This window comes from Vulpes vulpes, chromosome 13, assembly GCF_048418805.1.
Source record: "Vulpes vulpes isolate BD-2025 chromosome 13, VulVul3, whole genome shotgun sequence".
NCBI lineage: Eukaryota > Metazoa > Chordata > Mammalia > Carnivora > Canidae > Vulpes > Vulpes vulpes.
In genome coordinates this window covers 130,279,705-130,306,538 of record NC_132792.1, presented here as the reverse complement: position 1 = coordinate 130,306,538, position 26,834 = coordinate 130,279,705, and the positions used below count along the sequence as shown (strand labels likewise).

The following is a 26,834-nucleotide window of genomic DNA, read 5'->3' as shown; positions in this document are numbered from 1 at the left end:
GTATCAGTCATCCAAATTTCTCAAAAGTTAACCAAATGGAATGCATGGAAGCCAAACAGGCTAAAAACATCAAGAGAATTTACTGCAGCCAGTTACCAACAGAATTTGGCTGATGTGAACTATTTCTCAGAAAAAAACAAATCCAGATATTACTCGAGAGTCCCCAGGCAAACTCTTTGTGCACCCAATGTTTCTTTTGATGCTGTTTTACTTCTAGAAATATCCAAGCCACTCTTTCTCACCTATACTTTGCATTCTGTGTCCTTTGTACTTTCAGAGCCCAGTGAGCATTTCTGTTAAGGACACTTACTCATGCATTACTGGTGGAATGTAAAATAGTATTGCTGCTTTGGAAAATAGTCTGATAGTTCCTCAAATCGTTAAACACAATTACCATTTGACCTAGCAATTCCCCTTCTAGATATATACCCAAGAAAAATGAAAACATATATCCACACAAAAACTTACACACAAATGTTCACAACAGTATTTTTTATAATATCCAAAAGTACAAACAACCCAAATGTCCATCAACTGATGAATGGCTAAATAAATTGTGGTGTATACATACAATGGAATATTATCTTGCAACAGAAAGGAATGAGGTACTGATACATAATACAACATGGATGAACCTTGAAAACATGAAGCCAAGTGAAAGAAGCCAGACAGAAAAGGCCACGTGTTGTGTGATTTTGTCTACATGAGATATCCAGAATGGGCAGATCTACTAAAGTAGCTTCATGGTTGTCAGGAGTTGGGAGCAGAAGGGACTGTGGAGTGAAGGATATTGGGTACAGGTTTTCTTTTTGAAGGTAATGAAATGTTCTAAAATCAATTATGGTTATGGATGCACAATTCTGTGAATACTCTAAAAACCATTCAGTTTTGTATTCTTTAAATGAGTGAAGTGTATGCTATATGAACTATATCTCCAAAAAGCTGTTTTAAATAAATAACATTTTCTATTCCCCACTTCCTTCTGGCTGTGCTTCTCCTCCCAAACTCAACACACACACCACAGGCTTCCTCCTTGACAGGGATAACATAAAAGGAGATTCAAGATTAGAGACCTGGAGCACACAGACATTAAGGGGCTTTTCAGACCTCAAGAATATAAAATATCTATTGATCATTTACTGTATTATCCTATTGCTGCTGTGATAAATTACTATCAAACTTGGTGTCTTAAAATAACACAAATTTATTATCTTACAGTTCTAGAGATCAGAAGTCTGAAATGGTTCCACCAGGATAAAACCAACATGTTGTAAGAGCTGTGCTCCTTCTAGAAGCTCTAGAGAATCTGTTCCCTGTCTTTTCCAGCTTCTAGATGCTGTCTGCATCCTTGACACATGGACCATTCCTTTGTCTTCAAAGTCAGCAATAACAAGCCTTGAGATCTTTATTATCCACGATAATCTCCCCATCTCAGATCTTAACACAATCATATATGCAAAGTTCTTTTGCCCTGTAAGGTCACATATTCAAAAGTTCCAGGAATAGAACATGCATATCTTTAGGGAGCCATTATTCTGCCTACCACATGTACTATGTCAAGCAAGTGGCTACAGCATTAGAGGGGACAGTGGACCGTAGGTAGAGACTACAGAAGAGAGAGAAAACAGGATAACTAGGTCTTCCACAGCAAATACCTACACAGTCCCAGATCAAGTCTAACCCAGACACATGATCAGCCCCTCCACTTGTCTCCTTATGGATAGAAGCAAACAACCAACAGAGATAGTTCCAATTTCTCAAAAAAAAAAAATAGAAAGAAAAATCGAGATTTGTAGTGATCCCTGAAGGAACCTTATGAGCCCTTAGAAAAGATAGCAGCGATCTCCAGGAACAAGCATCAGTTCATGAACGAAGATCAAAACCTTTCTCCTACCTTTGAGAGGGAACACTCAAGTTGAGAAATATGGAGATGCAGGATAGCTGATCTACTTCAAAGAGTCAACTTGGAAAAATCTGGCCTACAATATAAGGTAAGTCTCTACATAAATAATTGGTTAAATAATCTTTGTTTAAAGGATGTTGATGAATGGGTTGGTGTCATCTCCTGAGTAATCTCCAGTGTTGGGCCACAGGGCTGAGGTTTAATATTCTTATCAGTGGCTTAGAGGAATTATTATCATGCTCATGGATGATGGAAACAGAAGGGAGACCATAACAGGATGCCTGGGTGTACATGTGCAATACAACCAGATTAGATCATGAGAGCATGAGAGGACAAATGAGGCTGGATGCTAGGGTTGGGGCATGATCATCAAGGCAAGTGGCATGCTCAGAACTGTGCTTTACATTATCTGTGATACTAAAAAATAAAAGATACTGAAATCAGTAAAACCTAGTATGAAAATACCAAAGTTCACAAAAGTTACTAGATACGTCTGCTTAGAGCCAAGAATAAAGATACCAATAGACCTGAAGCACAGGAAAAAGGACCAGTGGGCAAGGAAGAGGTAATAAGGAAAGGCAGGAGGCATAATTAAGGAGTAAAATTTCAAGGAAGTTAAGAAAGGACAGGGTCAAGAGGAAAAGTGACAAAAGCAAATGCAAGATGGCAGAAGAATGACTTAGTAAATTATAGCACAACAATCACGTAATAAGACCACAGTCATTAAAATGAGGTTCTCAAAAATTTTTAACGGCATGGAAAATGCTCTCGATTGGATATTTTTAAAAGGTCATCAAACTAATATACAGTAGAATCCCAATTTTGTGATTTTTTTTGCTAAAGTGTGGCTGCTGGCTGGAAGAAAAATCAGAGAGACTTCAACATTAACAGCATCCGTCTTTGGGAGGTAGGATTGTGCATGATTTTATTTTCCTTTCTCACATCTCCACATTTACCAAATATTCTACAATGGACTTGCATCACTTTCAAGATCAGAAAAATAACTACAGAGCACAGGGAGAAGGGTTGGTACTTAGAAGAAAAGCTGTCTTTTCATCTCAGACAACATAGAAGAAGTTCCTTCCAAAGAACGTGCATTGGAGCAGAAATACTTAGAGGAAGAATGGGAAGTGCTGTCAGTAAGGGAACCCGTGCTAGACAGATGTTTCAGTCAAACAGGAAAGGCAATATTCCTTAGTATTTCTGCAAAGAGGCAATTTTCCCCTTGAGCAAAGCAGACATTTTTATTTTATGTTCATTTTGGAATTTTAACACCTTTTAAATGAGGGATGTCAGGAAAAGATGCTGAAATTAATCTACAGTCCAGCTTTTCTCCAAACTTAACAAAAGTCATTAGGACCCACATAAGCCTCTGCAAGGGCTGATTACCACTGTGAATAAAGCATAGTAGGGCAGTCCTCTCCATTTTGCTAATGATCATGCCCAGCCACTGTGACATCAGCTGTCACTCATTGGCCATATATCTGCCCTGCAAATTATGCAATCAGCAGTAAGTAATAGCCCATGTCCTGCCAATGGTCAAATCTGCTTCTGCTCTGTCATCTGAAAAATGAAGACAGGCTTTCCACATCTGAGGGGAAGGCAGTGATACTCAGATGATCTAAGCATAGGAATTACCAAAGAGTTTCACAACTATGCCCAATTAATGCAGCAGTCTGTCACTGACTCCAGTAGGATGTTTCCTGCTGACGTCTGATGGTTTTCCCCATCATATGCGCACTAACTTTCTATTAAAATGTTAATAGATGGCTCCTTTTCCATAAGGAAAAGGCCCAGAGAGATTAATTGGCTTCCCCAAAGTGTCCCAGCTGGCTGGTGGCAGAGGCAAGGAGAGAAACCAGGCTCACAGACACTAGACTGCTTCTCCTTCTCTCTCCCTCGCCACTCTCATCCACCCTTCGGATAAAGGGGTGTCAGGACAGTGGAATGGGCAGCACACACATCACCTAGTGGAAATGGTGAAGATGCTGAGTGGGAATGCAGAGGATGTGCACAGGAGAAGCAGACAGGCCCTAGGAACAACAGAGGTGCCAGCCAAAGGAACCTCAGTCCTGATGATCCATAGTGAAACCTCTAGGATAAATGCATTTACATACTTCCTAAAACCCATTTATATCTTGAGCCAGTACCACCTCAAGAATTAACAAGTGCCATATATTTACTACCAAGTTAAAAAAAAATAACACAGTACCACAGGTCCTTTCTGAGAGCCACTGCCCTGGCATTCTCATCAACCTTGAGTAAAAGCCAAAAAAAAAAGTCCCTGAACACACCATACTGATGGACACACTGACTAGGGAGCATTTGGCACAACCATGAAAGCAGAGACTAAAAAGCCTACAAAATTTGGGTAAGCAGAGTATTAAAGTGAAGTGAATTATAATTGTTAAATTATAATTGTTAAAAAGAAAACCACAGGCCCCAGGTGTAGTCCTTCATGTCAGGGGCCTCACATCAGCAAACCAAGACTTACTGCCTAATCATTTTTTTTGTATAGATTTTTTATTGGAGTTTGATTTGCCAGCAACACCCAGTGCTCATCCCGTCAAGTGCCCCCCTCCATGCCCGTCACCCAGTCACCCATTCTCCCACCCACCTCCCCTTCCAATACCCCTTGTCCGTTTCCCAGAGTTAGGAGTCTCTCATGTCCTGTCACCCTCACTGATATTTCCCACACATGCACAAGACCAATCCCTCAGGTAACATTTCTTTCTCTGCATATCACAGACATACACAGACACGCAGTCCTACAATCCTGCCCCAACCCAGTGAAGTCCAGGTGGGTTTGCCACACATTTACAGGTATACACAGACTCCCAGCACACTCACAATTTCATATACACCCAACTCACATGCTCTAAAGAGACCTCGTACCCTAAATCAATACATACTCATTCTCCCACCCACAGCCACTCCCTCATTTCTCAGGAGGTGAGTATGGTCACTGCACATCATGCATGCACCTAGAATATCCCTGAGATTCCAATCCTGCTGTCCTCATTCCAACCCCCAAGGGGCAGGATTCCCTCTGAGCTCAGAGTTTGCCCCTGGTGCCCAGGCTTGAGGTGGAGGCAAAGGAGAGTCTATGCTTCTCAGATCTCCCCTCAGCTCCCTCCTTCCTCTCTCCTTGAGTGAAGTAAGTCAATTGGAAAAGGAGAGAAAATTAATGCTTAATCTAACTGCAGTTTCCACCCGCCTCTCTCAGAATGTGGCCTTTCACCAGCCAAAATGGGAATTTCATTGTTGACACCAGGAAATGGATTGATAGGCCCCTTCCTATCATTAGAAGTACAAGCTGACCTAAAACAATGCATCCTTTACTAATGATTTCCTCTTCCCTATTCCCTCTGTGCCTTTAAAACCCTTTCTTTTCTACAGCTCAAAGGAGCTCCTTTCTATTTGCTAAATGGGATGCTGCCCAATTCATGATTTGTTGAATAAAACCAATTTGATCTTCAAATTTATTCAGATGAATATTGTTTTTTAACACAGTGAAATGAAAGGTGTGCCATTTCTTCATTGAGTCTCAGTCTCATAATGGGATGTGTAATTTTTTCCCTACAGGATTGCTTCAAAAATAAAGAGATTATTATGTAAAGCTCTTAGCCTACTACTCAACATGAAGTATTTGAGAAAAGCTACCTACTATCTTACCTACTGACAGCAATCTATAATTATGGTTTTAAGAAGACAGGGAAACTAGCAATAATTTTTTAAAATCTTCTATAATTGCATTCCTTCCATAGTAAACTTTTATCTATAAAAAATTAAAAAATAAAGACAAACTCAACCAGAATGACATTCTTATAGATTAAAGATAGATTTTGTTGTTGTTGTTGACCATGTAAATGCCAACATCAAATGGTGTCAGTCCCAGGCTAGTAAATCTGAATGCATTTCCTTTCAGAGTGGCCTGCAGACAGAAGGAAGTAGATGGGTCACCCAGGGAGTTACCTATAGATAATTGGCACCTTGTCCCAGGCCATGTTGACCAACCAGGCCCTGGAGAGAAGCAGGTACTATACTCCACTGATCTGGTGTTTTTCTAAATGGTACTGAAGAAGCCTACGGAGAAAAGGCGCTCCTTCACTCATTCTACAGGAGTGTGTCCACAGAATCAGGTGCAAAGTAAAAAACACAATGCCCTTTCAGTGCCAGGTGTATTAATATTCTAAACAGCAACCTCAAAAAGCCAGCTCCTGGGTGTATGAGATGCCTCCTCAGCAAGCCTGCATAGACACTGCAGCAATATTCTGCATTGCAAAAAAAAAAAAAAAAAAATTCTGCATTGCACCTTTTCAGCAGACATGAAGGCTCTTTAGAATACTGCCTATTTGTTACAGCAGAAGACAGCTTGACACTTAAAATACTACTTGAGTCTGAGGTCAGTGGTAAAACAGAGTAGAACATTAAGATATTTCCTACAACATGCATACCAAAATATCCTGAAATACTGCGTCCTAGATAAACAATTGAATTGCTAATCTTCCCAGCCTTCCTTCTCCTGGCCTTGAGCACAGAGACCACAAAATCACAGTAACAGAGCCTTGAAAGGACATTCCACCATGTGTCACGTGTTTGAGAAGCACACACATGAATTACTTCACTTCATTTTCACAATAACTTGCCAGGTAGGAATTATATATCCATTTTTTAATTAGTAAAGGGAGGCTCAGAGAATCATTTGTCCAAGTCCCCATAACCAACATGTGGGCGAGTGTGTTGGGCATTGTGAAAGATGCTGGGGGAACCCAGATAAGACAGAGATGGACCCTAACTTCCACAAATTCACGGTCTAGTTCTAGAGGCAGGCATGTAAACAAACTATTACAATGCAAGAATGCAAGACTTGAAAAATGCCACAGTTGAAGTACAAACAAAAAAAAAAAGAAACTTTTAGTAAAACTTGAGGATATTTGATTTCCAGCCCACTGTTTCTTGCATACACACCTGCCATTTTAAAAAGCAGTACATTATAGAATAGCAAGCTTTAAAATGCAGAACATTATAGAATAGCAAGCCTTTGAAGAAAACTGGAAATTATGTTGCCTGGTCTCTCATTCTGCAATGGTGGAAATTCAGCCTGAAGAAGGAAGGGAACTGGCAGAAATATGCAGGGTTCTTAACTCAGAGTCCAGTGGTCTATCCTGTACACTGAATACTATTCCAGGCCATCACTGACTCAGACAGCTGGAAAAACATGGCAGGTAGCAGCCCATATGTGGTCCACTCTTTTTCCATTTCACCTTCTCCCCAAGAGAAAAAATACATAAGCTAGCCTTTGGGAGTAATATAAAGAATTATAGCCTATGAGTGAAAATAAAATATTTGGAACTTCTGGTTAGTATCTTAGGAGGTGGGCGGAAAGAACAAAGGATGGAGAATATGGATCATAATGGTGTTAAGGGTACTATCCTCAATCAAACGAAAGTTTCAACTTTTGCCTGGAACCCTTTTTTCCTTTGATATTTTTGCCTCCTTCCATTGAGGTCTACATACTTTGACATTTTTCCTCTACATGAATTGTTCTTTTTTGTTGTTGTTGCTAAACTCACAATTAGCACCTGCTGGGGTAAATATTCACACCTGTCCATGGTCTAGTAAGATCCTTACAGGTTATGTGGCAGTCGTGAGCATGTACCTCGCAAACCTCCAACTACCCAGAGCATAACTGACAAGGGCTCCAATGCCTGAGCTCTGGAATCCCCTACACACATGCACTGTGCCCAGCCATGACTGAGTGTGCCAGGGATGTTAAAGCAAACCCACTCTCAAGAGACATAGGACTCCTCTAGAGGCTGGCTTTGGCTTGAGGACTCTCAGTGGCCTTCTTGAACATTCCTTAGACTCATAGCTGTCTAAGAAGTTTCCCACAACTTTTTCTCCCCTTCTCCTTCACTTGGGGTCAGACTTGCATTTTGATCCGATAGATCTCTTAGACTTTCTTACTTCTTTCTCATTTTTCCTCATTTCCTCTAATAAAATTCTGGCACATTTCATCCTGGCTTGGCATTTGCTTGTTGGAGATGCTCAGACTAACACAAGTTAACAGAGAGAGTCCACTGGACAAACCAGGGCAGCCCCACCCAGCCCAGCATCAATCCCACCAGTACTGAACCTTAGATTTCAGCCCCTGTTATGAGCTGAGTTGTGTCTTTCCAAAAAGTCCTATGTTGAAGTTCTAACTTCCAGGACTTCAGAATGTGGCTATACTGGAAAATAGCATCTTTAAAGAGGTAATTAAATTAAAATGAGATCATTGGAGTGGGCCCTAATGGAATATGACCAGTGTCCTTACAAGGAGAGATTAGTGTGCATAGAGTGTCACACAAGGACCCTTGGTCATCTGCAAGCCAAGGAGACAAGCCTCAGAGGAAATCAACTCTACTGACACCTGGTCTTAGACTTGTGGCCTTCAGAGATATGAGAAAATAAATTTCTGTTGTTTAAGTCACCCAGGCTGTGGTACTTAGTTATAGCAGCCATAGCAAAGTAATACAGTCTCCTTATATTTTATGGCCTGAATTGGGAGGTGCCTTCCCTTATCTTTGAGGCAGCCTGTTTCTCCAATCCAGTCCTGTGTGAGATCTCTCATCCATCTAAAAGGGAGCCCCTTCAATTTCTTGCACACAGAGGACATAAACAACACACTGAGCATCCTGATAATAGGGCTTCAAGTTAAAGGGTCTTGACAATCTATCTCATATTAAGGACAAGAAAATGAGAATACTGTCTGCTGCTCCTAGCACTGAGGAGTCTACAACAGAGTTAAGAATGAAATTCAAGGGGTGCTTGGGTGGCTCAGGTGGTTAAGCGTCTCCCTTCAGATCAGGTCATGATCCCAGAATCCTGGGATGGAGCCCCACATTGGGCTCCCTACTCAGCGGGGATTCTGCTTCTCCTCTCCCTTCCCCCTTATCATGCTCTCTCACTCATTCTCTCTCTCTCTAATAATAAATAAGATCTTTAAAAAAATGAATGAAATTCAACAACATTCTGGCTTCACAATACAAAAATTCAACAGGGCCACAGAAGGCTGCATGAAAGCAGCAGTTACAGCAATACTGTGTCCTCACTCTGAAGAGCCAACAGCCAAAGCATCAGAAGAAACCCATTCACTCAATTTCCAAGGACCCAGGATTTTTGGGGAAAGCAGCAAAGCACAGTTCTGAAGAGAAAGAAATGTTCAAACACCCAAGAATCCTGTCTTGGGACGTCATCACTTTCTAAAATGACTCTGAATTCCACAACCAACTCACACCCGCAGTGGAGAGTATAAATTTGTTTGAATTTTCAGGAAGTCTTTTGGAATAAGATTCTCCTGAAGAGTTTTAATTTCACTAAGGATTCTCTCAGAGTGGATGAATAAGAATTAGTTTCTTGTCAGTAAAGTTGCCTGGTGGGGAGGAGGAATCTCTTTTCCTTCTATGCTACTATTTTATGCCATTCTACCAACATTCCCAATGGCTATCATCCTGTATGTGCAAGATGTAAATTAGGTTCATTCATGCTGCTTTTATCTCAGCCTTTCCCATTTTGAGAACACTGACTTCTGACTACACTCTGATCCTCTATTTCCCATCAGACCTTCCTAAGGTGCCAACCACCTCATGCAGGAGAATGCCCCCCAGAACCATTTGTCCCAGATCTTCCGTGGAAATCATCACCCTATCACCTTCAGATTCTGGTTCAGAGAGATCGAAGGAGATGTTGCCTAACTCTGTAACTCATATAGGGACTCACTAATTGCTTTTATGAATTGACAAAAGTGATGTGCATATAAAGCCTAGAAAGAAAAAAAATTTAATGCAAATAATTCTGTGAAGGTGATGAGGTTAAAAATGTGTGTGTTTGTGTGTGTGGTTTTAAATTTTTCTTTAATGTATAAATAACCATAAAATCAAAAAATGGATAAACTAGTGTAAAATAAAAATCCATCATTGGCAACTTGGTACTTCTGAGCCAAGACCAGGTCTAGAATTTTAGTGGGACAAAGTCCAAAATCTTATTATTTCCTCTAGATTTCTTCTCCAAGGTCCAGTTTCCTCTACTTTGCCACTCCTTTCCTTTCCAATGCTTTTTTCTCCCCTTATTTGAGATCATCCCTGGGGAATTAAAGAGTGCTGAGATTTTCATATTAGGAGTATCCTTACTATTCACTTTTCCTGGAATGAAGTGTCCTTCTCCCACCACCTCGACATCTCTGCTCAAATGTCAACCTCTCAGTAAGGTCTTCCCCGACCACCCTATTAAAGTTTACAAACCATTCCCCAACCCCCGGTACTCCATATCCCCTTTTCTGCTTTATTTTTTCTTAGCTCTATTGAGAACCAAGGATTTTCTGTTTTGTCTACTTCTCTTTTCCCAACATCTAGAACAGTTCCTGGAACATTCTTAGAGGCTCAGTAAACCTTTGTTGAATAAATGAAGAAATAATACCTTGTTGGAAATCTAGTTGGGGCTCACTGTCTCTTTTTAATACCTCAGACCACTTTTTAGCCACTTGCTGCCAGAATCCCATCATCCAGCAAGGGACTTTCTTGGGTGAAATACTGACAATCTATCTCAAGGCTAGCCACCTCCCATCATGTACAATGGATCTATAGGAAATATATGCATCAGTAACAGAGGTGTACCTTCTTTCTTAATAATAGAGCTTTTAAGTTTATCTGGGTACATAGTCAACAGAGAGGAAGATTATACTGACTAGCCTTGCTTGCAGCTAAGAAAAGCAATATAACTAATTTTTGGTCAATGAGATATAAGAAAAAGTGTTGTATGAAAATCCCAGGAAATATTCTTAAATAAGAGGAGTACACTATTCTTTATTTCTTTCTCCTTTTTGATGGCCAAATATGAACGTGATGGCTAAAGGTTGAATAGCCATGCTAGACCATGAGGTAGAAACCTAATGCCAAACACTTAATAGCTGTGTGATAAAAGGAGCCTAAGTCCTTGATGACTGTGGGCCATCTCTACTGACTACCTATATATTTTTCTAGAAATGGATCCATTTTATCTAAATTGTAAATTTGTTTGCATAGTTATTCATAATATTTTCTTATTGTCTTTAGAATATCCTTAGGATCTGTAGTGATGTCTTCTTTTGTATTGATAATGATTGTGTCTTCTTTCTCTCTTTTCTTGATCAATCTTGCCAAAGGTATATCAATTTTATTAGTTTTAAAGGGTTTGACTTTTAGATCTGTTGATGATCCCTTCTATTGATATCTTTTCTATTACCATTATAATTTATTTCTTCCCACTGTGGGAGTGTTATTTAGCTATTTTTCTACATTTTTGAATGTGGGAATAAAAGTTTTTCTGTAGATACTCCTTTAGCTACATCTTGCAAATGATCATATGTCATATTTTCATTATCAATCTATTTTCTAAATACCAATTCTTGTTTGTCTCATAGGTAATTTAGGAGTGTGTTTTTTAGTTTCCAAAAATATATGGATATTCTAGCTATCTTTCTTGTATTTGTTTGTAGGAAAATCCCATCATGGTCAGATTCTATACAAATAAAATTCCTTTCCATCCATTATAGAATAAATGTTTGTAAATATCCTGTGTGTGATGGAAAATAACTGTATTCTGCTTTTCTAAAAAATTGTTCTATAATGACCATTAATTCAGGTTCGTTCAATGCATTATTCAACTCTTTTAAATTCTTACAGATTTTTGTCTAATTGCTCTATCAATTACTTACAGATGTGTAGTAAAATTAACTACTGTGATTGTGAATTTGTCCACTTATCCCTGAAGTTTTGGTAATTTTTGCTTTATATATATATATTAAGACTATGCTATTTGGAGTAAGTAAATTTAGAAATATTTTATAAACCTGGTGAATTATTCTTTTGTCATCATCTAGAGATATGTTTGTTTCTAATAAGTCTGTTTTATCTGATATTAATATAGCTACTTTTGGTTAATATAGCTTTTGGTTTGGGTTTTGATTTTAATTTGTAGGATATAACTTTTTCTATGGCATTAGACTTTCTGAATATGCTTTACCTGTGCCTCTTGTAAAGAATATACAGTTTCTTTTAAAAAAAAACTGCTAATTTTAATTAGCATATTTGCTCCATTTATATTTAACATAATTACTGATATATGTGCACTTATCTATCATTATATGCTCCCTATTTGTTCTGCCTATTTCACATTTTTCCCTTATTTCCTGCTGCATTTGAATTGATTATATTTTAATCATTCAGTTTTCTCCCATTCTGTGGTTTGTAAGCAATTATATACTGCTTTTGAATTCTCTCGGTGTTACCCTTGAAACTATTGGATGCATGTAGGCTTATCAAGGTTTGATTAATTAATGTTAAATTAATACCCTTACCATCATCTTGACAATGAAAAGACCTTTAACATTTTTTGAAGGTTGACTGATTTGACAGAGAAACAGTACAAGCAGGCAGAGTGGCAGGTAGAGAAAGAGGGAGAAGCAGGCTCCCCTATAAGCAGAGAGCCCAATATGGGGCTCCATCCCAGGACCCTGGGATCATGACCTGAGCTGAAGGCAGATGCTTAACTGACTGAGCCACCCAAGTGCCTAAGACCTAAAATATTTTAACTCCATTCTCTAACCCTTATTTAATACCCACTTGCATCTCCTGCTGTCCTGAATTTAATTTTGTATATATTTTTAAATTCCAAAAAACATGATGATGATGATTGCTTTATACAATATTCATGAACAGCAATATTCATCTCCATTTACCCACATATTAGCATTTTCATTCATCTTGAAATCTTCCTGCATTTCCAACCTTTTATCTGGCATCATCTTCCTTTTTGTCTGAAGTTTACCCTTTAGTATTTCCTTTACTGCTGATGTGCTGGTGACAAATTCTCCATTTCATTTTGTCTGGAAACGTCTTTATTCTTCCTGTATATATTAGTACTTTCCTTCTCTCAGCATTTTGGACATATCAGTCCTCTGTATTTGGGCCCCCATTGTTGCAAGTAGGAAGGCAGCTGTTGGCCTGTTGCTTTTTTCAAGGTAATCCAAGGTATTTCCTTGGTCTCTCTTACTATAATATGCCACACATGGATTTCTTTTTTGCATATTCTGTTCAGAATGTATTGGGTTCCTTAAAATGATGGATTAATGTCTTTCATCGGTTCCGAAGAAATGCTTAGCCATTATCTCTTCAAATATCAATCCAGTTCCATTAGAAAAATTTGACAGATGCGATATTTCCCTCCCCTCTTTCCAAGATTCAAATTAAATGATTGTCCTATATTCTCACTATATTCTCCATGTATATTGTTTTTAGTGTTTTCTTACAATAAAGACTGTCATTATTAGTGTGAGGGTTTTGCATTTTTTAATTTGCACTTTTTCATTTTAATGTTTCCTCCCAGACCAAAATGAAGCAATTGCTTTAGATGCTTTGAAATTACTATGCTTTTCAAATACTTATTCTTTTCATACAATTAACTCCTCCTCTCTCTAATGCTGGCAACACTGACAATGGTCTTAGCTGGTCTTACCCAATCTTACCTAGATCCCTGAAACCATGTCATGTGCATGACCTCATTCTCCCTGCCAGTCTCTTGATCTTTAGCAAAAGGGCAACTGAAAAGAAACCTTAGCACGCCTGGTTTAGGGAGAAGGAAAAAGGGGATACAAAAAGAGGGGTCCAATTTGCTACAGAGAATTAAAATAAATGGGGTTTTTTGTTGTTTTTATTTTTGTTTTTAAAGTTTTATTCAGGGATGCCTGGGTGGCTCAATGGTTGAGAGTCTGCCTTTGGCTCAGGTCGTGATCTCGGGATCTTGGGATCAACTCCTGCATCAGGATCCCCTAGGGAGCCTGCTTCTTCCTCTGCCTGTGTGTGTGTGTGTGTGTGTGTGTGTGTGTGTGTGTCATGAATAAAATAAAATCTTTTAAAAATAAATAAAGTTTTGTTCAAATAATAAGTGTCTTATCTCCAAGGGGTGATCCATTAATTTGTTAACTCACTAGGATGGATTACTTTCTCAAATTCAGGACAGTAATTGGATGGAGAGGGAGAAGGAGCAGGGAAAATGGGAGAAGTCAATGGCCAATCCAGTAGATTTTGGGTGTCTGCAAAAGGAGAAAGAGTCAGAGGAAAAAGAGACCAGAGGAAAAAAGGCATAAAAACTTATGGTTGGGGATGACAAACCAAAACGCCACACTCACCCCATTTGTCCCATCTCCTCCATCTCCTGTTTATACAGCAAAAATACCTTTACCACCCCTGAGGGCTCCTGCCCCAACCAATCCCCCTTATCCGCTCCCAGGAGGACCTATCTCTTCCACGATGATAAAATCCTTTCATCTACTACCATACCTTTCTCCTTCCTTTCCATGTCTGAGTTCCTTGAACCCTAGGTCCCCTTCTCACCTCCTTGTTGCTCCCTCTCTGGTCATCATGGTTCACTCACACTGGAGGGACTCTCCCCTGAGCTCCATACTCAATAACCACTTGTCATCTCCATTTGTATATCTCAAAGTCACTTAATATCTTCCCCACTCTCTAAATCTGGGTCTCCTATTACTATTATGTATTCTCCTTTTCAGTAAATAGTCCCCATCTCCAATCACATAAAGTAGAAATTGAAGTTCTTTCTTCACACCTACCATTCCTCAAGCCTAGATCTGGTTCATCTTCCTAGCTTGACCCCTAAGCTCCTAAAACATTTCTCAATCTGTATCTGTTTATCTTCTTACCCACCACCCAGTACCTGCTGATCCATGTGCCTGCATGGACTTTGCGGTCCCATCCATTTCTATAGCAGCCACCGGGACCACTCTGAAAATGCAAATCTGACTCTATCACTCCTTTGCTAAAAATGTATCAGTGATTCCTTAATGATCTTAGGAAAAAGAACCCAAAATCCTTAAAATAGTGTAGTAACAGGAATCTTATTTTTAAACATACACACACCCCCACACACTTTTATCTTTTGTCTTCCCAAATAAGTCAAAATATCCCTAGATGGCAAAGCATCTATCTACTGGGGAGAGATTAGGACTGAAAAGGAAGAATGCCAAAAGAGGGACAGGAATTGATAGCCACATTTGTTATTTCAAAATGGGGTTTTACAGCAACCAATAGACATGCAAGGGAGAATTTTCTGAATTCCTTTATCCTCTCTTTTGGCTTACTTCAGAATCAAGACTGGTTGTCCACACAACAGAGTTCTACACAGCACAGAGAAGTTTCCCCTTGCAAAGGCCATTTGGTGAACAAAACAGAAACACAGCAAGAGCTGGGGTCAGGCTGAATCATCCGGGGGAAAATTGCTGGGCTCTAATCCATTAGAGGGAGACATGGAGAGAAAGAGAGAGAGAGAGGATGGTGAGGGAAGGAGAGAGGCCCAGCTACTTGATGCACAGGCAGCCGATCACAGTCACCAACATCAGCAAAGCACACAGTGGCCAGGGACACAAGAGCACTGCTGCAGAGACCAAAAGGAGCAGAGGACAGTCCAGGTCACTTTAGGGCTCCAAGGTCCCTTTTGTCACTTCTGCTACAAGTACCAACTAGGCCAAAGTCCACCCCAATACTCTTAGGAGCCAGCCTGAAAAGTTACAGGTAAGGGTAGCAAAATCTAAGCATGTTTACTCAAAAAAGACTATATTTTTATTTCACACCAAGTTTTGAAACTGAAAGTCTTGCTCCTCAGCAGATGGAGTTTCTGAGAAAGACCAAATTAGATAACAATCCCCCCCCATAAAAAAAAATAGGAAAAAGAGAAGGAGGGCGGGATGCGGGGAGGGAAGGAAGAGAAACAGAAGGGAAGAAGGAGAAAGGGGAGTAGGAGGGAGGGAACCATCACTGCTCCTCACCCAACTTGCAAGTTGACTAGCACCTCTGGCTACGGTGTCCTGGGAAGCCCGGCACCCCACCTGCTGTCAGCCCCACCAGCCACTTCTCGCACCTCTCTCTCCCTCACTCCATTCTCAAGTCACACTGGCCACCTTTCCTTTTCTCAAACCAACTGTGGTCCCTCCCACCTCCAGATGCTGTCCTACACAGCCCCTCTCCTCTTCTCCCTGGCCACCACCACACCCTACCCAGCTAACTGGACTCTTGGGCCCTGCCTCACTTTCCTGAGAAAGCTATCCCAAATCCCTCACTCCCTGGCCCTGTACCCCCAACTGCACGGGCCCAGAGCCACCCTGCTTATGGCCCCAGAGCTCTCTGAACTTCTCCCTATCACCATCTTCCCTGTTGGCAATCACAGCGCTGTTAGCTTGTACCATTAATTTCGCCAACTCAGAGACTACAAGGACTCTGAGTAGAACCACACAGACTCTACTGTGTGACTGGCAGGACTGCTTTGCTCACCATTGCATCTCCAATATTTAACATACAATAGGCATTCAATTAATCTTTATTGAATAAAAGAACTGCTCAATAAATGAATAAACAAATGAACAATCTGTTCAAAAATGTAATGGGCTGCTTTGTGAGAAAAGCGGCCTCCATCCCCACACATTCAAGCCCAGGGAGATGATTGCCATTGGGGACACTTTAGTAGCAGGAGAGCCTGCATGGATGGATGGTTGAGTGCACACCTCTCAGGTCTCATCCATCTCAGAAGTCTCATGCTTTGCTGTATTTATGTGTTCCCAGAGCTAGTGCAATTTCCTCAGACCTCAAGGGTGTCAGAGGCAGATGGGCCCGACATGTGCCTGAGACCAGAGAACAGCTTTCTTCAATGCAGGATGAGAAGAATAAGTATCTGTCTATGCCCCTGGTGGCTTTGTAAGCTGGTCACCCCCAGGTGGTGTGACAGCATTGTGGCATAGAGGAAGCCACGGAGAGAGTCAAGGAGAAAGATCTCATACACCTGAGCCAATTGCATTAGTTAAAAAGTCACAGAGCAGTAAAGGAACCCAGAGGGTAAACTCTAAGCATGTGTCTCCTTGACTTTATTCCCTTCTCATTGTAAGCTGTCTTGAGAGAATGTGGACACTCCGAACCCACTGCCCATTACCATGTTTTGTACATGGTGGGTGTTTGACACACATCCAGTAAGTGAAAGTGAGCAGACAACCTTCACCGCTCAGTATTTATTATTGCCTCCCCATCAGCTGTTGCTGCTCGAGGTGGGGTTGTCTGTGTGTGTGTGTGTGTGTGTGTGTGTGTGTGTGTGCATGTGCACATGTAGATAGAGTACTTATATATGGATGCGGTGGCAAACAGAAGTGAGGCACCAACTTGTATCCAACATAAAAATGTTTTATGTCAGCTTCAGCAGCAGCCCCCCATGGGGGCTGTCCATATCATATGCAGAGAAGGACCCTTTTATAGACACAGCTCACTACCCAATCCCCACTGCCTACGTCTATATCCGAAAGGCTAATGATGTTTTTCCAGAGTCTTAAAATATTTTGCTTCTGAAAACCTTATTAAAATGAAAATGTTTTTGGAAGGGGAATGGCTTAAGCTTTTATACTTTATATTTTAGAGAGGACTGTGATGGGTAATTAGGAAGGGCCTGGAACATCAAACACCAGACTGGGAGTGGATAAAGCAAGATAAGAGGATGGGAAAACCCAGCATACAGAGAGCTGCCAGTAGTAACCCTTGTCACCTGTAAACATCATTTTCACAACTTTGCTTGGGAGGCCCAGAGGATAACTGTTTCTCCTCAAAGGAACCACTCTGCAGGTTTTTGAGATAAATGGATGTGCTCTGTTTGGTTTAGAGTAACCGAAAGAGTGCTGGACTCACTTGAGATTTTTCTGATCAAGACAACAGCATCTCGGAGGCTCTGCAGCATTGATGGCTGCAGTCTGGCCATTTCCTGGTTACGAGAGATAAGGAGCAGCAGCAGGGGATGGGATGAGGTCTGCATTGCTGCTCCAGGAAGCTCAGGACATCCATCTCCACCCCCTACACATAGCCTGTGCAACGTCAAGTTTGGGGAGGACTCGGAGACGTGGGTGTATAAAAGGAAATGAAGGATGAAGAGAGGAAAACAAAGAAAGCCAGAGAAGGAGGAGGACAGGTTAAGCATCTGGAAAATTACTGCAGTCTCATGGCTTTTGCTGCTTCAACAGCAGGATGAGTCATCTGCTGGTTGCCTAGGCAACAGCTCTCTTTCTCCTGCTGCTGATCAATTTCATCTGCACAAACGTCCCATGAAACTGTGAGCTGTAAAGATAATATACCTGAGTCACAGAAAGTCCTGCCAAACGGGGTCTGCATTTCAAGTGCTCTGAGCCAGACCATATCCTTACGTGCATGCCTAACCATCATCTCTGTATCCCATCCCTGGCCCCATTCACACACACACACACACACACACACACACACACACACACATGCAGGCTGCACGCCCAGACAGCAATGCGCCAGCACAGAGGTCAGGATATGGGCAGGAGGAAATTGTCACCTCTGCCTTATTCTGGTTATCCTGGGATCATAACCGTCTGACCTCACTGTCTCCCCTTAAAGACAGAGTGGATAAGTAGCCATTCTCTCATCTTACATCTCCAAACAGTTCTCTGGATGATGAAATACAGCCACAGAGGGAAGTTGGGGCAACTCCAGGGGTCAGAGCAGGGGACACAGTGGCCACTGTCTCTACCCTGAGTCCTCCAAAGACATTGTTGTCACCTTCTAATACTTTCTTTTTCCTCCTACCACTTGTCACTACATACAATACACTAAATACATAATTGCTGAGGCACCTGGGTGCCTCAGTCAGTTAAGCGTCTGCCTTTGGCTCAGGTCATAATCCCAATGTCCTTGGATTGAGCCCCAACTCAGCCCCCTGCTCAGCAGGGAGTCTGCGTCTCCCTCCACCCCTCCCCCACTGCTCGTGCTCTCCTTCTTTCTCAAATAAATAAAATCTTTTAAAAAATAAATCAAAAAATAAATACATACATAATTTGTCTTACCCACTAGAGCATATGTTACTTTAGGGTAGGAACTTTATTTGTCCTACTCACCAGTATATCCTTATCTGCTGGCCTAGCTCACCAACCTGCACATAGTAGGTGCTCAGTAAAAGTTTGTTGACTGAACAAATGGATGAATAAATGAATAGCAATGTTTTTGGACCACCCTACAGATAAAGCCACCCTAAAAAAATAATCAATCAATATAGTCAAAACCCCTTCTGAAAGGGCTAACACCCATGGGGCTTCTGTACTGTCTGTGAGACAACATCTACAATATGACAAATCAAGAAACCATCAGTGTCTGTGTTTTCCCCAGTCTCCTGACACTGTTTAGGGTGTGAGGAACTCAGGAAACATCTTGTAGAAAAAAGGACACAAGTCTCACATATATGCAATCATTCCATAGCACAAAGCTGGAAGAGCTGCCAGGCTCTTCATCTGTTGCCAGTGTTCTCTAAGGAATGACAACATGGCATGCACATTGCAATTATTTTTTGTTTGTTTCATCTTCATAACAACCCAGGTAATAAATATTTTATAATTCCCATTTTACAGGTAACTGAGACTAAGAGAGGTTAAATAAAAATACATACATACATAGCATGTCATGTCATGCACGCATGAGAGGTAGCATCAGGATACAACCCCACATCTGAGTTCTTGGCCATACCTAGTGTCGCCTCTCTGCCTGCCACACCCTGCACCTGTCCCTCTCCTTCTTTCCATGAGATTTCCAACCCCCCTTTCTCCTTCAAGAAGCCCAGAGTGTCAATTTTAGCCTGAAGTGTTTTGCATCTTGTACTGTGCTCCCGCATTTTCCAAGTATCTTGGCATAAATTCTATCATTTGAGCTTCAAAACAATGCTGTCTGCTAAGCAAGGGCTCATCATCATTGCAGATGTAGAAAATAAGAAACAGAAATGTAAAGTGACTTGAACGACACTATTTACCTAATCAGAGCTGGGATTTGCACATTAGTACTCCGTTGCCACTATCTCTCCAGCCCAACTGAGCCCTGGCAAACAGCATCCAAGGGTGTGCTCAGTGTTATCAGCCCCAGACCCTGCTTGCACCCTAATTTTATTGAGTCCCCATGCTCAAAGCTGCCCCTCAGAAGCCTCAAGCTGTCAAATATTGATCCACCTTTCAGCTAATTCTATGCAGAGCCTGCCTTGAGGAACCTCAAGAACCTTCCAATCACAGAAAAGCAACCTAAGATTTCAGAGGAAATCTGAATATCTGAGAAAGAGTCTAAATGTTATAGCCTAATTTAGAAAATGGTGCCAGATATTTGTACTAATTTTATCTTCACTCTTTCCTTGCCTTGATACCTTCAGCCTCAGTCTGCTCCCCACCTACCCCCTTTCCTCTTCAAAAAGGAAATAACCTTGCATCATCCACCATGCAGTAAAAATGCTTTAAATTATAGCCCTTTGGGCATCATCCTGAGAAACAAGGTCACAAAGCATTCTTATCAGCTCTCCCTGCAAACAATGCCAGGCTATGTTGGAATGAGTAATTAGAAGAAACACAATTATAGATTTTAATCCAAACTCTTATAAAATGTCCTTACTGGATAGCAACCAATGAGCATATAAAATGAAACATACTAATGATCACCAAAAATGATGAGTCTAGCTTTAAGTGGTTTCTATGAACTATCCCACCTGCCTGCCAGAGCAGTTCTTTTCCTTCATTATGGCTTCCTTTCTCTATGATTTGTCTACATGGACAATTTCCTGTCCGTATGAAAGCCATATTGTTCCTTCTGTGTCTGAGCCCATGTCTTTGTGCACAAATCTGTATGTCAGGGTTAGGGAGGACTAGACTGAGTGAGGACCTCCACATGCTAGGTACTGTACCAGATGTTTTCCATATGTAAACTCATCCCCACCTCCAGGGGATTTGTGATGATAGTAGGATTGCTAGTGATCTTTTCCTTTTACAGATGAAGAAACTTAGACTCAAAGAAGTGAAGAGTTTGCCTAACAACACACAATAATAAAAGTAATCCTAGCAATAGACCTAGAACAGTATCTGGGTATAGCACCGAAAACATCTACACATTCCCTCAACACTTTTATTTCAGCATGGGACAACTTTCTTCAATGAATCTCAGTGAGCATTACCACTAAATGACCAGGAGGAGGAAACTATGTTGAATCTTTAATAAGTCTCTTTTCCCCACTTATGAGATCAACAATGACAATGGAGTGTTCATCTTAATTTTGTTTCGGCTAAAATTAATTCTCACAGTTTAACCCCTTAAAAGTACTATTTAATTGTCAAAATTATATACAAACCAAGTCAGAGACCTTTTAAACTTTTCAAATCTACCTATTCCCTCAACTGTGAGGGCGGGATAATAACTATTTCTTATTTTTCCAGAAATAGGCCATTACATTAATTCTAATAATAATAAATAAAGCCATTTTGGAATATTTAAACAATTTGCTTGCCTTCAATGTTTGAGCTTAAGAAAAAAAATTTTGATTAATTAAAAAATAATTCCAGTCCTGCTGATGTCTTAATTATTCATATCTGACCCACAATTTGGACATTGCTTCTGTTACACCCTTGTGCTGACTAATCAGATGCATCATTATCCAGTCCATTAAAAATATGAGGATGGTTACTGGTGGTTTTATAAAGAGCAAAATATTCTCAGATTACTTGTTCTTTCAATATTAAAAAAACTTTTTAAAGATTTTATCCATTCATTCATGATAGACAGAGAGAGAGAGAGAGAAAGAGGCAGAGACACAGGCAGAGGGAGAAGCAGCCTCCATGCCAGGAGCCCAACAGGGGACTCGATCCCAGGACTCCAGGATCATGCCCTGGGCCAAAAGCAGGCGCTGAACTGCTGAGCCACCCAGGGATCCCCTCAATATTAAAATTTATGAGTAAAATCCTTTACTTTCTTTGGAGCTATACGCTTTGCCTTACTCCATAGTTGTGGTCAGAAAGTTGAGTAAAGATCATGTTTTTATAACATGGAACATATTTTCCCATGCATTCTTTTGTGTGTGTGCTCATTCATTCATGTGATTAATTTATATGGGCATTTTCCTGAAAGACATGAAAGTTTCATTAAATATAAATGGCATAAATTTGCTATTTTTAAATTGTAGGATTTTAAACACGGTGACCTCGAGAAGATCTGAGAAAGCTCAAAGACAGAACAGACAGCAAGTTAGGATAAAAAAAGGCAAGAAGAAGAAGAAGTAGTAATAGTAGAAGAAGTCATCACTGGGAGCTGCATCCTTGGCTAGGTAGTATTATTGGAGCAAAAGATGTATGTGGCCAAGTGAAGAGATATGAGGCTGCACAAATAAGCAAAAGCCAGATCTTGAAAGGCTTTACCAAGGAGCATATCCCAAAAAATCCACTAGAGGATTTATACACAGAGTGACATAATCGATTTGTAAACTGACTTTGAGAAAGATGATTTAACCAGCAGTATGAAGATGCACTGGAGGGGCAGGAAGAATGTTTATAATAACCCAGCAAGAAGTAGTAGAAAACTAATCCAAGACCATCAGTGAAGATGGAGATGTAGTGGTGGGTCCAGGAGAGTTTTGAGAGATGGAAACCACAGGAGGTTGTGACTGGCTCTCTGGGAAAAGGAAGAAGTATAACTTAGTGAAGGAGCCAGCCTGGAAGAGGACAATGAAGGGACCTGCCACATTAGGGAATAAGAAACACCAGGGAAGGTGCATGTCTGGCCAGGGATTTAAAATAACAATATTCCAGTGCTTGCATACAGCTAGTGGAGCTGCCCCACAGAGAGCTCGGTGGGACTAGCACATCAGAGAGAAATCTGGCTGGAGAGAATCGGCACTGATCAGTGGAAGCTGAAGCTGGCTTTCAGTGAGGTTGCTCACTATGTGGGTATGGAGCAAGGAGGGGAAACACTGAAGTTTAGATGGGGGGGTGAAGAGGCTTATATGAAAAAATATAAGGCTAGGAGGTCCAGGAAACAGCTATTACCTTAGAAGTCAAAGAAAAAGAGAATTTCAGGAAGAAAACGGCCCACACGGTCAAAGACTGCAGAGACTAAGACGTGCTCTTTGCTTTGCAATATATGAGTGACTCCATTTCAGTGCAGTAGAAAGAACAGAAGCCAGACTGTAACAGGTACAAGAGCTGGAGTAAAGACTGCAAATGTAATCACTGGCATTTTCACGCTGATTATGTTCCAGTAAACAGGTTTCAATATTTTTTTTGTTATGAGACAATATACCCATATGATATAAAGCTTAGAAAATAAAAATACAAAAAAAATCATCCATGATTTATAGATTGTGACAAAATCACTGTACTTTGTCAATTTTCTCCCAGTCCTTAAGAACGCGAATATACTTTACTTCAAAATACTATCTTTTAAGAAACCTGATGATGAAAACCTACAAAAATTCCAGCATGTCCTCCAAATTTATCTATAGTTTACCCCCAAATATTTGTCTTCATTCAAAGCATCTTTGCAAGAGCATGGGACCAAATAAGAGGCCTCAAACTTTAAACTGGAGCCATGTGTTGTTCATAATACACCCAAATTTAAACTTATTTTCATACTCCTTAGAAGCCTAATTCCAGCAAAGCCAGCAGTCTAGTGTCAAATGTGGAAGCTCAGCCAAGCATTTCTCTGCCCACAGGGGCTCCTCCAGGCTTCATCTGAAACATGAAAGTTGTATGAATTCAGGCCCCTGGAAATTGTAACGCAAGCAGGCAATCATCCCACATCAGATAATTTCCTTAGTAGAACCAACTTCTTTCTTACACCATGCCACATACCAAACATTCTCCAGTTTTTGAAGTCTTCAAAGCATACCTAACTAGCTGGGCTTGCTGAAGTAAAAACTGGAAATGTTCTAGTTTACTTAAGCTTGACCTTACCTCCAAGTCAACCTGACTAATATTGCAAAGGAGGCTAGGCTGTCTCACACAAAACACCTCTTCTCCTTCTCTGATACCTGAAAACAAAACCCCTTCCAAAATTTGCCCTGAATTGATAGAGAGAGGGAAAAATGGACAAGTGTATTTTAAATGTCAGCATCCAGGCTTTCATATGGCAATTTTACAAAGGGAAAGGTAATGGTAGAAGTGATGGTATGGATGAGTGAAGGTTTTAAATTAAAAATGTCTGTGAGGGCAGCCTGGGTGGCTCAGTGGTTTAGCGGCGCCTTCAGCCCAGGGTGTGATCCTAGTGTCCCGGGATCGAGTCCCACGTCGGGCTCCCTGCATGGAGCCTGCTTCTCCCTGTGCCTGTGTCTCTGCCTCTCTCTCTCTCTCTCTCTCTCTCTCTGTCATAATAAATAAATAAAATATTTTTTAAAATGTCTGTGAATTTGAGCTATAGAGGTCATCAATGATACTAATAATTCTGAGAGAATAGCCACATAAATATTTGCATTTTACTGAGAGCTACCTAAGCCACAAGTCTTAATCCAAGGCAGTACATCTTAAAAAGTGATAGTAGGAATAGTCTGGAGATATCTCACCTTTGTGGTGTCCTTCCAATGGTATTCTCTGTCTAGCAATCTGTAGCTCAAACTTTTGGTATCCAATCAGGGATAGGTTCTTTTTCAAAGAGCTTTTATAAGTATATAGACTCATATTGAATGGGATCCTTGAAGTGTTAGGCACTAGTGCTCTTCTGTCAGTTGATACCTTAGATACAACACAATATTTTAAACAGACCCCAGAGGCCCTCAGAACTCTTCATACTTCTCAATACAGCTTGAAAACCACTTACCTAGTCCAATGTCCCGTGAGCAAATGGGCACCCAAAGAAGGAACATGATGTCTAAGATCATACAGCTAGTGGCAAAACCAGAACCTGCTCACTTCCAGTGCTTTCTCCTATTCCACTTTGGGGCTGCCAGTGTTATCTTCTATTTGACGCTGACTACTCACTGGAGAATACTCCCCCAGAGACCATCAAGCCATTCCAACCCTGTGTCTAGGACATGTGTTACCAGGACCCTGAAGAGCAGCCTAGGCTCCTTCTCCATCTACATCCTCCATGTCTACTTCCTGATTGGAAACTTAAAATTTAGGGTTAAAAATTTAAATGGTCCCGATTGAGTTGGGTAAGTAATCATTAATAAACAATGAAGCTCAATTGTATTTGGTCTTCCTCTGGTCCCTCCTGAATTCATAAGTGGAGAGGTCTGTAATTCCTTTATCCCTGGAACCAGGGAGAGCAGCCAGAGGGGGCGGCAGTGCTCTAAAGGGAGCAAGCCCGAGTTCCAGTGGGGACACCTTAGGTAGCATTCCTTCGGAGAGCATCTACTGAGTGCCTACTGTTTGTCATCCTCTGTGCCTCGCATGGGGGATGCAAAGACTGTTTGTCCCCAGTCCTAGTCATGAGGGGTCTATGTGGTCCTGTCTGACCACAGCTGGATAAACTTGGATAAACCTGAATTTTGTAAGCAGTTCTATCTGGACTCCTTAACTCTAACCCAACCTGTCTTAGGAATTCTGTGATTATCTCTGAGCCTCCAAATGAAGATGAAAGCGGACAGAACCAGGGACAAAAAGCAAACCTATGAATTCAGAGATTATGAGGTAAACAGTCCTAGCCAAAATTTAGCTTCTCCTCTACCTTTTCATTTCTCCTTAGCTCTCTCCCGCAGGGACACCTACACAGTCCCACACCTGGCACCCCCCTCACTATCCCTCTCACACCCGTTCTCACTCACTCTGTCATAGTACTCTCAAAGATGTAGGCTGTGTTTTTAAGGAAGTTTTTTAACTTCTCTGAGATAAAAATATTCACCTAATAGGACTGTCAGAACAATTAAACAAGGCAACACCTAAAAGGGACCTAAAAGTTCTCCATAAATATTGGTTGTTGCCATCATTATTACTTATCTTTATTACAGTTGCTATCCCTTCCCTTACTGATCTACTTTTTCCTGAGGTGTTTGCATTCAACAGGAGACAAAGAGCCTTTAAATCCAAACAATTCTCTTCCTAATGGTGGGGTTTCAAACCAAGAGAAAGATTGGGCAGGGGTCCTTCATGCACCCTCAATATCTCCCTTTGAGTAGCACCCGCGTGGGGCTCACCAAAGCTGCTCTCCACATCCCAGCTTCCACCGCAATGCTGACTGCATCTGTTGCTCTGCGCCAAGGGCCCACGTGGCTCTCCTGCTCTGGCACACAGAGCTGGTTGTCATGCTCCACAGTGCAGAGGCAAAACGTGCCTGGGTTCCTGCAGGGGCAGGAACAACAAAGCAGATGTTTACGTGCATTTGCCTTCAAACAGAGAAATGCCTCTCTTCCTGGCAACTAACTTAGCTTTGCCAGCTGTGCCTGAGCCAGGACAGCCCAAGGTCAAGCACCCTGGGGCCTCATCCGAGATTTATAATGAGGCCAGCAGAGCAGACTGCTGCAGTAAGAGTCAGCATAAAACTGCCGGCTCTCAGCTCCAAGGCAAGGCAACATGACTCAGCAATCTAGTCTACATCCCAGCTTTCTCTGATTTTCCTCCCTCCTCTCCATCCCTACAGCCACCTCCTTAGCCAGGGTTCTTGTCATCTTTCCCCATGTAAATAAAAAGCAGCCAATTTTTACCAAGTGCTTATTATGTGCCAGACAATGTATGCTAAAATTTTTGCAAGGCTTCTCATCAAAACCTCAAAATAGCCCATGAGATAGAAATTATTTTTTCCTATTTTACAGATAAGGAAAATTAAGGATGCTCAGAGAAGGTAACACTTGACTAGAACTTTTGCCCTCTTATCCTCACCCTGTAGCCTCCTTCCTTCTTGCCTCTCACTGTGCCAATTGCTATCCCCCAACAAGCAATGAACATCTCTGCCACGAGTCCATCTCTCCTCCCACCTATCCACCAACTACTTACAAGAATTTGTTCCTAAAATGTGAATCTCACCATGTCATTCACATATTGAAATCCTTCAAAGACTCCCCATTAGGTCCAAATAAAGTCAAGATTCCCTTAACTGGCATTCTAGTCCTTTCCCAACCTTACTCC

The 26,834-nt window shown here is 41.1% G+C and overlaps 1 protein-coding gene and 1 long non-coding RNA gene across 4 annotated transcripts in view; one reads left to right on the top strand and one right to left on the bottom strand.

The window, feature by feature from the left end:
* The window catches only part of LOC112923493 (uncharacterized), a 28,384-nt gene extending 14,535 nt beyond the window's left edge, over window positions 1-13,849 (top strand). Inside the window, exons 2-4 of one of the 2 annotated variants that reach the window (XR_011996331.1) lie at window positions 1,219-1,991; window positions 2,747-2,810; window positions 8,949-13,849. This is a non-coding gene — a long non-coding RNA (uncharacterized lncRNA). Of the gene's footprint in view, window positions 1-1,218; window positions 1,992-2,746; window positions 2,811-5,831; window positions 5,941-8,948 lie in introns of those variants that run through there. The other variant, XR_003235683.2, reaches the window with a different exon arrangement.
* The window catches only part of LOC112923456 (cytokine SCM-1 beta-like), a 166,063-nt gene extending 140,024 nt beyond the window's left edge, over window positions 1-26,039 (bottom strand). The window contains exon 1 of one of the 2 annotated variants that reach the window (XM_026003283.2): window positions 25,907-26,039. In XM_026003283.2, coding sequence (XP_025859068.2) covers window positions 25,907-25,924 — 18 coding nt within the window. In that variant the 5' untranslated portion in view covers window positions 25,925-26,039. Of the gene's footprint in view, window positions 1-24,334; window positions 24,426-25,906 lie in introns of those variants that run through there. The other variant, XM_072732948.1, reaches the window with a different exon arrangement.
* Window positions 26,040-26,834: the final 795 nt, after the last annotated feature.